General features: G+C 50.2%; 5 protein-coding genes across 5 annotated transcripts; 2 read left to right on the plus strand and 3 right to left on the minus strand.

Annotated features, from left to right (window-relative positions):
- Window positions 1–65: 65 nt before the first annotated feature.
- Window positions 66–4,579, plus strand: VFPPC_05920 (exonuclease Kem1; the record flags this gene model as incomplete). Its single annotated transcript, XM_018285035.1, has 5 exons — window positions 66–70; window positions 132–225; window positions 282–591; window positions 646–1,962; window positions 2,013–4,579. The coding sequence occupies 5 exons, from the start codon at window positions 66–68 to the stop codon at window positions 4,577–4,579; spliced, it is 4,293 nt and encodes a 1,430-aa protein (XP_018141990.1).
- A 469-nt stretch (window positions 4,580–5,048) lies between these two features.
- On the minus strand, window positions 5,049–5,855 carry VFPPC_05921 (microsomal signal peptidase subunit; the record flags this gene model as incomplete). Its single annotated transcript, XM_018285036.1, has 3 exons — window positions 5,049–5,292; window positions 5,368–5,655; window positions 5,713–5,855. The coding sequence occupies 3 exons, from the start codon at window positions 5,853–5,855 to the stop codon at window positions 5,049–5,051; spliced, it is 675 nt and encodes a 224-aa protein (XP_018141991.1).
- Window positions 5,856–6,415: 560 nt separating this feature from the next.
- On the minus strand, window positions 6,416–7,570 carry VFPPC_05922 (D-stereospecific peptide hydrolase; the record flags this gene model as incomplete). Its single annotated transcript, XM_018285037.1, has 1 exon — window positions 6,416–7,570. The coding sequence occupies one exon, from the start codon at window positions 7,568–7,570 to the stop codon at window positions 6,416–6,418; it is 1,155 nt and encodes a 384-aa protein (XP_018141992.1).
- A 382-nt stretch (window positions 7,571–7,952) lies between these two features.
- Window positions 7,953–9,748, minus strand: VFPPC_13928 (mannose-1-phosphate guanylyltransferase; the record flags this gene model as incomplete). The annotated part of the gene is made up of 5 exons (XM_018291700.1): window positions 7,953–8,143; window positions 8,198–8,287; window positions 8,372–9,356; window positions 9,449–9,538; window positions 9,686–9,748. 5 exons carry the CDS (start codon window positions 9,746–9,748, stop codon window positions 7,953–7,955), a joined length of 1,419 nt encoding a protein of 472 aa, XP_018141993.1.
- A 2,045-nt stretch (window positions 9,749–11,793) lies between these two features.
- Window positions 11,794–15,593, plus strand: VFPPC_05923 (Ulp1 protease family protein; the record flags this gene model as incomplete). The annotated part of the gene is made up of 6 exons (XM_022428486.1): window positions 11,794–11,930; window positions 12,000–12,152; window positions 12,212–12,259; window positions 12,317–12,350; window positions 12,411–13,522; window positions 13,583–15,593. 6 exons carry the CDS (start codon window positions 11,794–11,796, stop codon window positions 15,591–15,593), a joined length of 3,495 nt encoding a protein of 1,164 aa, XP_022284291.1.
- Between the last annotated feature and the right edge of the window lie 103 nt (window positions 15,594–15,696).

The raw sequence follows: 15,696 nt of genomic DNA on the forward strand, positions 1-15,696 counted from the left end.
TGATCTTGATCTGTCAATATTTCGACTAAATTTTCTGGGCAGACGATTGCCCGCTTCCTGCCATCATGGGGTTTGTTTATTTGACCTTCGTCTGACCAAGCAAGTGCGCAATGACTAACCTTGCATCCCAGTGTTCCCAAGTTCTTTCGATGGCTCTCGGAGCGATATCCTGCCATTTCCCAGCTCATCGCTGAAAATAGGATACCCGAGTTCGATTGCCTCTATGTTCGACATGCCTCCATCTCTACGTTTTCCGCTTATCCGCTGACATTGGCCCATAGCTTGATATGAACGGTATCATTCACAACTGCACCCACAAAGACGCTGGAGAAGATGTTTCATTTCGCCTCAGCGAAGAAGAAATGTTCATCAGAATCTTTAACTACATTGAGCATTTGTTTGGCAAAATAAAACCTAAGCAGCTCTTCTTCATGGCTATCGATGGTGTTGCACCAAGAGCTAAAATGAATCAACAACGCGCTCGTCGTTTCCGAACTGCTCTCGATGTCGAGAAAGCTCGCGAGAAGGCCATCAAAGAAGGTGTTGAGATGCCCAAGGAGGAACCGTTCGATAGCAACTGCATCACGCCAGGTACGCATAGGCGGTAGTGACGCATTTATGTTGTGATATTGACATTGGTTGTAGGAACTGAATTCATGGCGAAGCTATCGCAACAACTACGTTACTTTGTGAACAAAAAGGTATCAGAAGATGCCGACTGGCAAGGATGCGAAATCGTCCTTTCTGGCCACGAGGTTCCTGGCGAAGGAGAGCACAAAATCATGGAGTATATTCGAAACGCGAAGGCACAGCCCGGCTACAACCCCAATGTGCGACACTGCCTCTACGGCTTGGATGCGGACTTGATCATGTTGGGGCTCCTCAGCCACGACCCCCATTTCTGCCTTCTCCGAGAGGAAGTCACATTCGGAAGAGCTTCGAAAGCTAAATCGAAGGAGCTTGAGCACCAAAACTTTTACCTCCTTCACCTGTGCATTGTCCGGGAATACCTGGAAATGGAGTTTCAGGCACTGCATCAAGAAGGAACATTGAGTTTTCCATTTGACCTCGAAAGAGTTATCGATGACTTCATTTTGATGGCATTTTTTGTTGGAAACGATTTCTTGCCCAATCTCCCTGGTCTTCATATCAATGAAGGCGCGCTGGCAAATATGTTCAAAATCTACAAGACAGTGCTGCCTACTTGCGACGGATACATCAACGAGAACGGTGTTATCAACATGCCTCGACTGGATAAGTTGTTGACGGAGCTGAGCAAACTGGAACTGGTGTCGTTTGAGAATGACATCTCAGATGAAAAGTGGTTTGCGTCAAAGCAGATGGAAAAGAAGCTTGAAGCTCAGAACGGTACCCGCAACAAGAATCCAAGGACAGGGCAGCTCGTCATCACTTCGTCTCAACGCGATCTCTGGAAGTCGAAAATCCGCCCCTTCGTGTCCAAACGATCTGACGGCACCTTGGATCTAGGAAAAGATCTCAAGGCAGCTGATCGTAAGTTTGTTCAAGACATTGCTGATGCGATGCACTTGGACTGGGCGACAAAGGAGGATGGGAACGGTGACCGCCATCTTATTTTGTCGTTTCCTGCAAGACCAGGTGGTGGCAAGGACGAAGACGACGACGACGACGAAGATGAAGAGGAAGGAAACCTGGCAGCCTTCCGTGTCATCAAATCTTACGACAAGGCTTTAGTTGTTGACGTGACATCAGATGAGGCACAACAGCAGTATGAGAAGCTCTACAATGACAAGTATGCTGGTTGGAAGACAAAGTACTACTTGCAAAAGTTCCCCGAGTGGGCCCCCGAGAAATACCAGAACGAGCAGACCGATTTGTGTCAAAACTATGTTCAGGGTCTGCAATGGGTGCTTTTCTACTACTACAAGGGTATTGCGTCATGGCCATGGTTCTATGGTTATCATTATGCGCCTCTAATTTCTGGTGAGATTACATTCTGTGTCACTGTACGAACCTGATCTAACAGACTACAGATGTTGCCAAGGGTCTTGGTGCCGACCTCAACTTTAAAAAGGGCCAGCCTTTCAAACCTTATGAACAGCTTATGGGTGTTTTGCCAGACCGAAGTAAGAAGATTGTACCAAAAGTGTATCACGACCTCATGACGAACCCAAACTCGCCAATTATTGACTTCTATCCTCGCGATTTCGAGCTGGATATGAATGGTAAGAAGATGGACTGGGAAGCTGTGGTGAAGATCCCCTTCATCGACGAGAAACGACTGCTTGACGCCATGGCCACCAAAAACGACTTGCTGGAGGATGATGAAAAGGCACGCAATGGATTTGGTGTTCCGATCAAGTTTACATACTCCACAGACGTCAACTTTACGTACCCCTCTCCTCTCCCTGGAATATTTCCCGAAGTTCAAAACTGCCGCTGCATTGAGAATATTTTTGATCTGCCTGATATCGAAGGCTTGGAATATGTTTCGGGTCTAACAACCGGAGCCTTGGTGAAGGTTGAAGCTTTGGCTGGATTTCCGACACTGCACACACTGCCCTACACTGCCCAGCTCATTGAAGGCTACGGCATCAATGTCTTTCAGCAGGAGAGCAGAAACCCAAGTATTGTCGTGACGCTGACTGATACAAAACAACGCACGAGTATCGAGGCTTTCAAGGCTAAGCTTGGTCAGCGATGCTATGTTGGCTACCCTTTCCTCCAGGAAGCTAAGATAATGAAGGTGCAAGATGAGCTCTTTTCATACGAACTTGCTGAAAATGGCCAAGATATTGTCGCCAAGGATCACACAAACAGGGACGCTTCAGACTTTGCCAGGGAAGCTGAATTTTTGGAGAGTTGGCACGCAAAGCGTTTGGGCGTAACCATTGGACAAGTGGAATGTTTAGTTCATGTTCACATGCTCAGGGGCCTCATCAAAACGGAAGAGGGTTCGCTGATCAAGGAATATGCCGAAAACCCTAGCGTTCGCAGCGTTTATGCATCTCAGACCATTGTCGACGAGGTCGTCAACGAAGACGAACGATTCATTGAGAAAGAAGCTCTTCCCATCGAAGAAGAGTTCCCCTTGGGTACAAGAGCATTTTTCCTTGGGGAGTATGCCTACGGTCGTCCGCTGGAGGTTACTGGACATATTAAGGGCAAGACAGAAGTCATCGTTTCCAGACCCAAGAATAAGGAGCCCGAGTTTTCGAAGAAGATTATACACCAAGCTGAACGTACCAATCCGTACACCCCGTCCTTTGCCGTGGCAAAACAATTGGGAGTTCACCCATTGGTTCTGAGCAAGATCACATCATCCTATCAGGTTAGCACCGCTGCGGGATTGAAGCTGAACCTGGGCCTGAACCTCAAATTTGAGGGTCGTAAACTCAAAGTGCTGGGCTATTCACGAAAGTCACACACTGGATGGGAGTTTAGTTCTCTGGCTGTGAAGCTTATTGCTGACTACATGGTCGCGTTTCCCGACTTCTTTGCCGCCATCCAAAAAGAGCCGCAGAGAAACGACACGTGTGAAACGGACCTTTGGAACGATCCTGCAATGGCTTCTCAGCGCGTCAAGGACGTTGTTGCTTGGCTGAAGAAGCAGGAGACGAGCAAGTTTGAGCGAGTGCCTCTTGAGGCAGAGCAGCTCGATTCGGAAGTTGTCATGGCATTGGCTGCGGCTGGCGAGCAAGTGTTCCAATCCTCTCAGGATATCGACATCAAGAAGCTGAAGGGCGTGCCACGTGCGGCGATTTTGAAACCATCCGATGCAGAGTTGGTGCTGGGTAACCAAAACTTTGGTCTGGGTGATCGTGTGACATTTGTTGCTTCTGCAGGAAAGGTCCCGATTGCTACTCGAGGAACAGTTGCGGGTATCAGTAGAACTGCCACGGCTTTGCTCCTCGATGTTGTATGGGACACATCATTCATGAGTGGTACGACTTTGGGCGAACGAGCTCCTATGTTCCGTGGTCAGACGGTACCATCCTCGTCCGTTCTGAACACGTCTGACAAGCAAGTTATCTCTGCGTCGAGCAAGTCGCAGCAGAAACAGGCCACGTCCACCATGTCGACAGGCTTTTACGGATCTGTTGGCGTTCCCCAATACAAGGACTCACCAGCCCCCGCTCCTTTACGTGGCGGCTGGCGCGGTGCTCTTAATGGTAGTGGCCATAGCACTCCTGGCCGCAATTCTCCTAGCAGAGGCTCGCCTGGTCGAGGCCGTGGCAGCCCCAGCTTTGGCCCGCAACGTGGTGGCAACAACAACGGCACCGCACCAAACTTACTTCATAGCACGCTGGTGTATCGTGAAGGCTCCAATGCTGCACCTCCTGCACAAGCTACCAATGGCACCAATGGCACCAATGGCCGTGGTGGCGGTCGTGGCAGAGGTCGTGGCAGCTACCAAGGAGCACCTAGTGCACAGTCTAGCGCGGAGCAGCAAGGTAAATACAGCAATATTCCACCTCCGGCTGCTCTGGACAACAACCGCGGAGGACGAGGTCGTGGCCGTGGGAGAGGTCGCGGTGGGCCTACCAGGGCAAGAGGAGGTAATGGCAGGGGAGGAAGTGCTTCCCCGGCCGAGAGCTAAGATGTTTTGTTTTTCAAGTTGGATGTCATATCAAAAGTAAATACTTTGTTACGTTAGGCACACGGTACAGTTGGTATAGTCGGTACAGTTGGGCAAGGGGCATGGCCCCGGACGGTTTGTAGCAAAAAGTGATGTTGGGCTGCTGTATACTGTGATAGGATGTTATCCAGATGGCTGGCTAGGTTCCTAGGTATTTACGATTACGATGTAATATACGAAATGAAAAAGAACTGTGTCCAAATGCGATGAATCTGTCTTTTTAGGTAATCGAACATGTCCACTATGTATATAGAGCAGAATCCAACCAAACGCACACTACTGGCTACGACATGTTTATAATACGCATTGAGTCAGAAGATTATGAACAAAACATGCTTGCATTACAAGTACCTCGCGCCTAGAGTACAAATACGCCCCTCAGATAACCAATTACACTCATTTTCGCCATGTCCGCCTCCACGCTCTGCACTTAAGCCTTCTTGGGTTTCTTCGCGTCCTTGGTCTTTATCGCCGGCAACTCAAACTTGGCGCTCACGCCCTTCACCATGGGATGCCACCAACCGAATGCCTTGTCCATATTCCAGGTAAGAAGACCGACCCACGGCTGCACATTGTAGTGTAGCTTCAGGGTAACGTCTTTGGCGCTGGCAATCTTGCCAGTCGGATGGGTAATTTGGTATTTCGGTCTCTGGTTCTTGAGCTTGAGAAGACCGCTGTGCACAGTTAGTATCTTGTCTTCGGCTGCAACTCGGGGGGCAGCCAGAAAGAAGAGTGGGAGAAAAACGCACCGACTAGGGTCAATCTTTTTGCCTTCCGCGCTACGCTTGAGCTTCTTCATGGCAATGGGTCCAATGTTCTGCAGGTGGTCTGCGCTGGGGTTTGTGATGATGCTGTCCCAGATGACGGCGGAGTTTGTGACGTTTTGGCCCTCGGCGGCGGGCCAGTCGGCCGTAACGTAGACGAAGAGTTGTTTCGTGTTCCATGTGAATAGTGTTGATAGGTCGGCGTCGAGGGAGAACTTGATGATGGCGTATTCTTCCTTTTTGCTGCTGTAGTAGTGAGGACGGCCCTTGACTCTGCAATTGATATTGTTAGCTTAGCCTGTGCGAAGAGGAAGGGAGGGGAGGACGAACACTTGGATATTGGTTGGGATGAGAGTGCCGCTGGGGTGCCGAGCAGCGATGAGGTCGGTTGCGGCGATGAAGCCGGCGAGAACGCAGGCTACGGTTGTGAAGAAGCCAAAGACATTTTGGATGCGGGTGAAGGAGGAGTGCATTTTGGGCAGGGGGTCGAGGGCGCGCAAAATGCAGCGCGGTGGGTGGTTTGGATGTTGAAGCTGGATGGGAGGGTGGAAATCGAGCTGCGATCTGGGATCTTGGAGTATGAGGTTCCGGGAGGACACGTTGTGGGGGTGGTGAGGAAGGTGTCTGGTGGGGCGTGCCTGGTGGCTCTCCACAAGAGCTTCAAATGTCGGATTGACAACGTCTGGGAGGTACTATGATGAATGAATCGAGACACACGGATTGCATAACAAAGTATTATGAGAGCGTTCGAAAAGACATGTTGGAAACAAAAGCTTGATGATGAGCGCCTTCAGCTAACGCGAGGGGGCCACGGTACGTCAATTCGCGACGGGCTTGTCGATAAGATTTGGAGCAGCACAGTGAAGACATCGCCAGTTCTATCATTGAATGGTGCACATAGATTTAGTGGTCGAATTCAGAAACTGGCCGCAGTAACAAGGCCCATAAGGTCTTAAATCGTCAAGACCGTGTTTCTCCCTGTAATCACAATCTAAACCCAATTGAACATTGAAACATCTAGCCATACCACACATCAAACATCACCACCATCTACCTCAGCCAACTCTCTCGCTACCCCCAAAAACCCCGTATTCATAATAACATGCGCACCACTCCCCGCCACACTTCCCGCATGCATGGTACCGACATTCGAAAACACAGCAACCACGACATCCCCATCCTCTGCCCACCACAACCCGGCAGTGAAGCCTAAAACACCTCCAAAATGCCCATCCCAGTACTCACTTCCCCCGGAACCCGCGAATTTGGTTCGAAACAGCCCACGGCCAGCCTCACTACCTGGCGCAGTCGTCCTCCACTTCTTCATGACATCCAAAGATTCCGGTCTCAGTAACTTTCCATCACGGAGAGCCTGTCCAAATCTGACGAGGTCCGTCGCAGAGCTTAGCATCCCGCCGGCTGTCCATTCCACCGATAAATTGGACGTGCTGGCATCTATGAGGTCGTCTCTGATGAGTGAGAAAGATGGGCATATGCCTGCTGTTGAGCGAAATGTGTCTGTTGCCCAGTGATGGCGACTGGGCAAGGCACCTCTCGCGGTTTCAAAGCCCTCGAGATAAATGTCATGGAGATTCAGTGGCGTTAGAATGCGGTTGCGGATTTCAGACTCTGCTGTATTTTGTGCAATTTTCTCAATGATGAGGCCTAGAAGTGTGTAGTTCGTGTTGGAATAATACCACTCTCCTCGTTTTGGTGCAATCCTCTTCGGTCTTCGAATATAACTCAATGGTTCTGTCTTCTCCCATATGTGCCTTGGGTCAAGAGTCTGCCCGCGACCATGAGTAATCCATTTGGGGTCGTCTTCCCAGCTATCTATGCCGGCTTCGTGACCTAGTAACTGGGAGATAGTTGCGTCGGCAGCATCGTCTATCTCGGCGTATGTTTCGGAGGATAGGTGATGCGCAACGGCGTCAGATAATCTTAGCTTGCCCTCCTCGCAGAGTTGTAGTATGACAATTGCAGTGAATACTTTGGTAATGGAGCCGATTCCAAAGAGGTGAAACGGTTCGATTTGTTGCTGGGTTTGTAGATTGGATTGGCCGGCTGTGAGAGTGTGACAGGCATTTGGGGTGAGAATTGCGGCAGAGAGACCCGGTGTAGATGTCTCTGTTATGTGGTCTTGAAGGATGGATTTTAGTTTTGTGAGGAGCTCGTCTCTGGAGGGCATGATGAGCTGTGGAAGACGCGAGTGTTGATTACAGGTTGATAAATTGGCGTAGAGCTGTTGCATGCAAGCAATGAGAAGGTTGAGGTTGCTCTGTTGAGGGGCTCATGTACCCGAGAGGTGTCAATTGCTCTCTCAGCATCCGCACCGTCTGACTGGTAGAAACGGCTACCACATTGGAGACTGGCTCCATCTGCAGCATAGAAAAACGAATAAAGAGTAGAATTCTTTCTGGAATCTACAAATGTCATCTTAGGAGCCAAGCCTCCATTCCCATTCGCATTACAATCAATATATTACAGCAAATTTTTGTTCCTGCCAACCTATCCCTTTCGCACACCAGAAATCTTGGTAACATGCCTTTCATCACCACACCATCCATATCTTACATGAGATTCTTAAAACCCGCCTTGCGGCAGCTTGCAACAAGCGACTTGACTTCTTGCGCACGAGCACGAGTGGTCACCATGAGCGCATCAGGCACGTCCACAATGACGAGATCGTCAACACCAAGACAAGCGACGAGGCGGCCGGATCCGGGAACAACAATGCCACCTGGGGCTTGTTGGGCAACAACTACAGACTGGTTAGAGGGGTCAAGTTAATTTTGCACTCAGAATGTGAACATACCCATGTTGCGATCGCCGAGAATTCTGGGAGAGTTGGCTTCGGCGGGAAGCATTTCAGCCAGGGAAGAAAAGTCACCAACATCGTCCCAACCTGGTGCATGTTAGAAAATTTTGAATCATATTGTTGCGAGCTGTGCAGGAAAGAAAACGGCGAAAATGCAAAAGGAAAACCCACCAAATGTAGCCGGAATGACAGCGACTCTGCCCTCAGCAGCAGCAGGCTCAGCGATGGCATTGTCAATCGCCACCTTTTCCAAAGTAGGCCACACCTCGTTGAGAATTGTATCCCGCTGGGTCTTGTCTTCCCAGGCCTCGGCGATTCTGGTCAGGTTCTGGTGCAGCTCAGGCTCATACTCTTTGACCAAGTCCATGAGCGTAGACGCCTTGGTGACGAACATACCCGCATTCCAGCGATAGTTACCAGAGGACAGGTACTTGGCCGCGGTGTAGGCATCCGGCTTCTCCTTGAATGAGCTGACCAGGCGAGCAGAAGGGGCGCTTGGAACATCCAGCTTGTCCCCAAGCTTGACATAACCGAAGCCAGTGGCAGGGTGCGAAGGCGCAATACCAATGGTGACAAGGAATCCCTCCTCGGCGACCTTGACGGCTTCGGTAACAGAGTTGAGGAAAGCATCCTCACCGGCAATCATATGGTCAGCGGCAAAGGATCCAATGACGGCATTCTGATCGCGGTGCAGAAGAATGGCGGCGGCAAGACCAATGGCAGCCAAGGAGTCCTTGGGACCAGGCTCAGTGAACAGATTGTCATCTTCGAGCTGAGGAAGCTGAGTCTGAATGGCTTCTGAGTGGCTAGGACCAGCGACAACAGTCATACGGCCCGATCCGGCAAGAGGGACCAGACGATGCCAAGTCGACTGAAGCAAGCTGCGGCCGGAGAGGTCAATATCCAGGAGAAACTTGGGATGATTCTCCCGAGACAAGGGCCACAGACGAGTACCAGCACCACCAGCGGGAATAATAACGTAAAACCCCGGGATTTCACGGTCCATGGCAGGGACAGTGAGCTGTGGGCTGGGCGAGGGTGGTGGGATATATCTCATGGCCGGAGACAGCTTGGGCAGCGGATGGGGACTGAATGATCGCATGGAGCCATCACCACCAGGTGTGAAAACGGCGAGACCAGTGCTGTCGCGGCGACCCTTTGACAAAGTGTGAGTAAACGGCTTATTTTAAACATGGTTAAGAAGAATGGCAGATGTAATGGGCGAGGCGAAGGCGTTTGTCAACTTACCATGACGGTCTCTCTTAAAAGCTGGCTAATCTCAGTGTTGGACTGGCGCAACTGAGCGCACTCCTGACGCAGCTCAGACATTTCCTCATTCTAAATAATTAACGTCATTAGTAACTTGCTCAATCTCGATATATACTGCCCTGGAAGTGTTTTCATCGTGTCATGCAATGTTGACTTTGTCCTTCACCTTTCACCGAGGACCCCTGAAATCACAACGTGTCCAAGATCAACACTCACTTGCTTCTGCACCACGTCCATAATCTTGGCCAAAGCGACCTCAATGCCCGTCTGCGCAGCCATTTTGCAGCCTGTCTGTATGATAAAAAGAATAGAATAAACGAATGTATGATAATAGAGTAAATGGTAACGAATGGACGAGTCTAACTCAACTGGCAAAAGGATGAGCAGATCAGAGCGCGAAAAGGGTTGAAGTGTGAAGGGGTAGAGTGGTTTGAGTGGTAGAGTGGCTTCTCCCGAAATCGTGATGGAGAAAAGAAGTGGGGCAAAAATCGTTGATCGAGGCTGCCACAGAGTGAGTGCAGGAACTCGAGTGGAACTTGGCAGGGATCATTGATTGTTTAAGTAAAGTAGAGGAGAGCCTTCAATGCGTTGTAAGGACTGGTTAATGTGATTTAATGTTATTTAATTAGGGAAGAGGCTTTGACATTGAGGTATTGGGCAAAAGATTTGAAGTCAAGCGCTGACTTGCCCCTAATTTGAAAAGATCAAATCTGCCTGCCCCACGTCGAGTCCCTGTTTTCTCGCGCAGCTGGCCAGCTCTAGCTCATATTTATTGTGAATGGTCAAACAACATTTGGAAGTCAACTGGTGTCTGGGTCCCAAAATGATGGTCAATGGCAACAGTGCATCTGCATTCCATTTGTTTACGTGTCCCCACGTCATGAAACAGTCAATTCAACAATACCCGTGCCGTGACAGGTGATACCGAAACAAGACTTTGACAGTCAGCCATGTCTCCAAACGTGGGCAAATGGGAGACAAACGATGCTCCTTGGTCCGTACTGCAATTTTAATTTCGGGTACACCACGTGTTGGAACTCGCTTGGCTGGATGGCCCGAAGAAATACTGGCGTCAATCGTTGATTGATTGATAGCCTGTATTGATCTCCTCTGGCAATGGCTACTGGTAGAGGCAACATTGAAGGGAATAAGTAAATTTGAACCAGACTTGACTGGACATTTCGCACTTGAGCATTGAGGCGTCTATTTTGCTCTGACAATATCACAGCGCTACACAGTCGGCGCCAATGTCCCAGTGTCCCCCTGTGCAATTTCTACACCAGACCACTCGATGTATAGTATGGAGTAGTCATCTTCATCTCCCACTTGTGTCATGGCGGCGGATCAAGATCATCCCATCTTGCAAGATCACGCAAGATCACGGGCACCATGTCTGACCTGCCAAGTTCAATTTGCTTGCGGTTCCAGGGCGGGAGGTGCCGACAAAACTGACAGGGCTGAGAATGCACGCCATCGAAAGATGTTGACTTCAACGTCTGCTTAGCTCCAATTTTGGACCAGATCAGCGCGTGACGATCTTGGCTGTGACTGATTGGCCGCTCATCCACCTATCACCCAATATTGCATGCACCAGACTGAAGACTGACTGCCTCGATACCAACCCAGCTAGGCACTTGATAGTGTCGCAGCGCGGCCATCATCTGTTCGTGTACGGAGCAGAGGTGCTCGTCGTAAGCTTCATTACCCCATCACCTCTCGTTCAATCTTGCCGTCGTTGAGCGCCTTACCACTGTCGCCGGAACCTGTCGCTCACGTCACACAACAGAGAGGCAAACGAGCGTCAAGCTCGGTTCTAACGTGTCAGTTGTTCTCATGTGATGGCGGCGATGACTGCATCTCGCCAGCGCCCGTTGCGACCGGTGCCATGAGTCTTGCGACGACCCGAACAAGGAGAGCAGGCATCCTGCGCTCCAGCTCCTTATCACACAAGGTACGTAAAGAAGCGGTCGACAAAGCGCGTTTCCATCAATCTACAGGTATTGCTGGCTTGGAAGGCTGAAGGAAGCCTTGGGATCAACACGCATCGCAGCATCGTGGCCATTTGCGGGACCGTCGAGAACAGCCTCATGTGTACTCCGTATGGAGTATTTGGTCGACTCGAAAGCCTGGGGTGCAGATGCTGGTCCCAGAGTGCCTGGCTTGATTTTGATTCATCCAGCCTGGCATGTCAAAGTTGACTTCAATGTTACCTTGACTGGACCTGTTCGACCGCACAGCAGTTGCTCGCCTGGCCTGGCACTTGCATGCAGGCCCAGACATGGACAGACTTGGACCCGCAAAAAATTGGCCTCAATCGCCACACGATGCCTGTCAATCCATTCATAGCAATTGATGCTGGCTCAACGTTCAACTTTGGCCCCGCTGCTAACTTCCTCCAAAAGTCTCCCGCAACACCAGAAAGTCTTGTGCAGCGCAAATCTGCGGTGCCTCACGCCAAACGGTGAGCACAAGAAACTGCAAAACCACATCTCCAACCAACCCCCTCCGTTACTAATATTCTATCTATTAGCCCTCGACGCAGTCCTCCGCTACCCGTCCAACAGCTCTCGCCGCCCCACGACAACGGTTCCGACCAGACAAAGCTGGACCATCCTCCACGTCACAAAGGGTCCGATATAAACGTCGTCGCCCCTGGGAAGAGTAAACAAAAGTCTTCATGGGAGTATGTTTAGTCTTGCAAACGCCAAAAAGGTCTTCTTGTTCGACGCTGACGTGTCGCAGCCCGCTTGCGCGATATCATTCCGAAGCAAATTCATTCCCTGACTATGGGTATTATTCTCCAACTGCTGAATGTAATTCAACACACTTTTCTGATACCTCATCCAGGAACCCTAGTGATGAAATGAGCTCTAGACGGATGGTAAGCTTTGGCAAAACTATCTCAAAGCTAGATTGCGCACCGAAGCTGACATGAAAATAGCGGGAAATCAATCGTGGCACGGCAGGAGGACTAAATACGTTGACCAGACCCCCACGCCCTCTTAGTATGGGCATATCTAGCCAAAGCCCCCAAGAGAAAAGACAGAAGGACACAACATTGTCGCCGCCAGATGCCGTATTTAGCCCATACTTTGCGAATCAGCGAGACGCCAAGATCCACGATCTAACTGGGTCTTCCCAAGACGATGCATGGGAGTTGAGAAGTACGTCGAGCTCCGGGAAACATAAAGCTTTCAGTGGCCTCATCACCGGAGTTGAGGAGTTGCATCCCAAGGGGCCCAATGTTCTGAGCAAGCCACGAGTCCGAAAGAGCCGATCGTCATCCGCACCTAAACAGATACTGGAAAGTGCGCGTCAGGCACACATCATTGATGTTGAAGAGGAGCATCTCCACGACAACACTCATACCGTTCAGAACCCTGATGAGTTGGAAGAAGCAGTGAGCCCTCCACCTGCAAAAGTCACATCCGACATTGGACGCCCCGCAAATAAACGAGGACGACCGTCGAATTTTGCAGACACCTCCAGTCCACATGTTAAACGAACAAGAATTTTCTGGGCAGAGTCTATTGACTCAGAGGACGAACTGAGCAAAGATCCTGGTCCACAGACCAGGAAGAAGACGAATTTCTCCGACTTGGCCACCCCAAGGCGGAAGTCTTCATCTCGTGGTGACATTCCCCAAACTCAGTTCACGGCTCCTGCAAAATCACAACGAAGAGGATCCCTGACAGCAAATAATGCCGTGCGTGATTTATGTGTCAGAAGAGCAGTGTGTGGGAAGTTATTTTACAATGAGGATGACGACCAACGTGGACAATTAATCCTGCAGCAGGCTGGTAGCTCGACAACACTAGTACCTAAATTTCCAACAGACGACGATGCTACTCTGGAATGGATGAAGCTTACGCTGGACAGCATTCTTCGTTTAGATCATGCTAAGGGCAAAAGTCATTTTGTTTTCATCCGTCGGCCTCGATCGCACCAATCTGGGGGACCACTGTGGCTGCAACTTGCAGACCACCGAGACGTCTTCAATCTGCTCAAGGCCGTGGAACCGGTTGCTTCCGTGGACACCCAATACTGCGCCGCGTAAGTTCTTGCGTTGTTTACCATGTAATCAAATGCTTTTATTAATGTTCTTTCTCCTAGTGATGAGCTTGAAACCAAATGGGACAAGGCTATGAATAGAGCAGCAACGTATGGCGCCTCACACCAGGGAAAAGTAACTAAGTCAGATGATACTTCGAGCTCGAGAGAAGCAAATGATAAAACAAGGGTTGATGGGCACAAGGACGCACGGAATGGAAACCGTAGCGACCCCCGGCTCACAAGGATAATCGACAAGTTGACCAATTCCGCTGCAGAGCGAGAAAACGGGCCCGATGGTACAGCAAAGGGCAGTGAAGTGGTTGTTTCACAAGCTCCTACCACTCGTCGAACTAGGAGGTCTTCGCCGGTGTATATTCCACGAGAACTGAGTCCAGATCGATGGACCCGCGATAATCCAGGATGGAGAGAAAGGTGGCACAAGTCACTTGTTTTTCCAACCACAGGCAAAAACAGAGCCACTGTGGACGACAACGATATCTCAAGACTCGACGAGGGTGAATTTCTGAACGACAACCTGATAAGCTTCTACGTGCGGTATCTCCAATTCAAATTGGAAAGCGAGAAGCCAGAACTCTTGAACCAAGTGTATTTCTTCAGCACTTTCTTCTTTGAGAAGCTGAGGTCGACCAAAGGCAAAATCAACTATGATGGCGTGAAGGCTTGGACAACCAAGTTCGACCTGCTTTCGTACGACTATATCGTGGTCCCTGTCAACGAGAATGCCCACTGGTACTTGGCAATTATCTGTAACACGCCCTACGCTGTTCATGGCATGCCCGAGGATGAGGTGTCGAAGAAGGAGGAACGAGCGTCTTCAGAGATAAAAACTATTGCACATGATATGTCGGGTGTATCTATACAAGATGACGATGTCATCACATCCCCTGCTGATGAGCCAGCTGATATAGATCTCTCCAGCTCCACAAAGACGTTGCAGCATTCCTCCCCAGCACCGAAAAATACAGCTGCAAAGACCTCAGCAGCGACTCAACAAGTTGATTCCAGGCTACCGAAAGTAATCACATTGGACTCCTTGGGCAGCGCCCACATGGCGACATGCAGAGCGTTGAAAGAGTACCTCATTGCCGAAGCGAAAGACAAGAAGGGTGTTGACTTGGCCATAGTTCCTGCTGGGATGACTGCCAAAAAGATTCCCGAGCAGGACAACTTTTGCGACTGCGGAGTTTTCGTCTTGGGCTACATGGAAGAGTTCTTGAAGGATCCGGAAGGGACTGTCTGTAAACTCCTGCGTAAGGAGCCTTTGAATTGGGAGATTCGACCGTCCCTGTTGCGCAATCAGGTTCGTAATCTGTTGTTTGAGCTACAGGATGAGCAACAGGCGAGGCTAGAGAAGGAGCTAGCCGAGAAGCGCCTGTTGTCCTCGCGGAGGCGAGCAGCTGCCCGAGCTGGAGGTCGGGGGCCGCAAGAGATCTCTTCTCCTACTCCTGTGAGGGAGAAGCTATCAAGCAGACAATCTGGAGCTCCGCCGAGCGTCACGTTGACCCCGAAGGAGCCGGTGGCAGACAGCCCACCAATGGACGAACAGGGAGCTGGCACTCCAACACAAACTAAACAGCCTTCCACTGACGACAAGGAGGTAAAATTGACCGACATCTCCAACGGCAAACCTAGTAACGGGAAAAGCACTCCCGACGATGTTTTTTACTCAGATAGGTCGTCGCCAGGTCACAAGCCGAAGAATGGTGCGACAGACGCTGCAGAACCTACGGAGCTAGATTCACCAGCATCAGCATCAACTGATAAGTCGTCGAAGGACAATGGCATGGTCCAAACACTCTCTGAATCCTCACCTGAGATTGAAGCGCAAATGAAAAAGACCATCCCAAAAGCGCAGAAGAGTGTTGCTGTTGAACCAGTTGACGTGGAAGAAGTGACTGCCATTTCACCCAACAGGGTGACTAGACAAAAGTCTAAGCAACTAGAGTCGTCACCCCCCATGGTACAAACCATCCGCTCTAGTCAAAGCTCGTCGCCTAAAAAGTTGCGAGCTCGATATGATGGTATTGATCGGTCTGTGGATCCCATTTGAAGGACGGGTTTGCATGTACGGTACGCTCACTGGTGGCGGGAGAGCTGTTTTGATTCGAGCACTACTTAGCCAGTTATTGTTTTTGCTTTCATTCGTACTTTTT

Source organism: Pochonia chlamydosporia, chromosome 5, assembly GCF_001653235.2.
Source record: "Pochonia chlamydosporia 170 chromosome 5, whole genome shotgun sequence".
NCBI classification, from domain to species: Eukaryota; Fungi; Ascomycota; class Sordariomycetes; order Hypocreales; family Clavicipitaceae; genus Pochonia; species Pochonia chlamydosporia.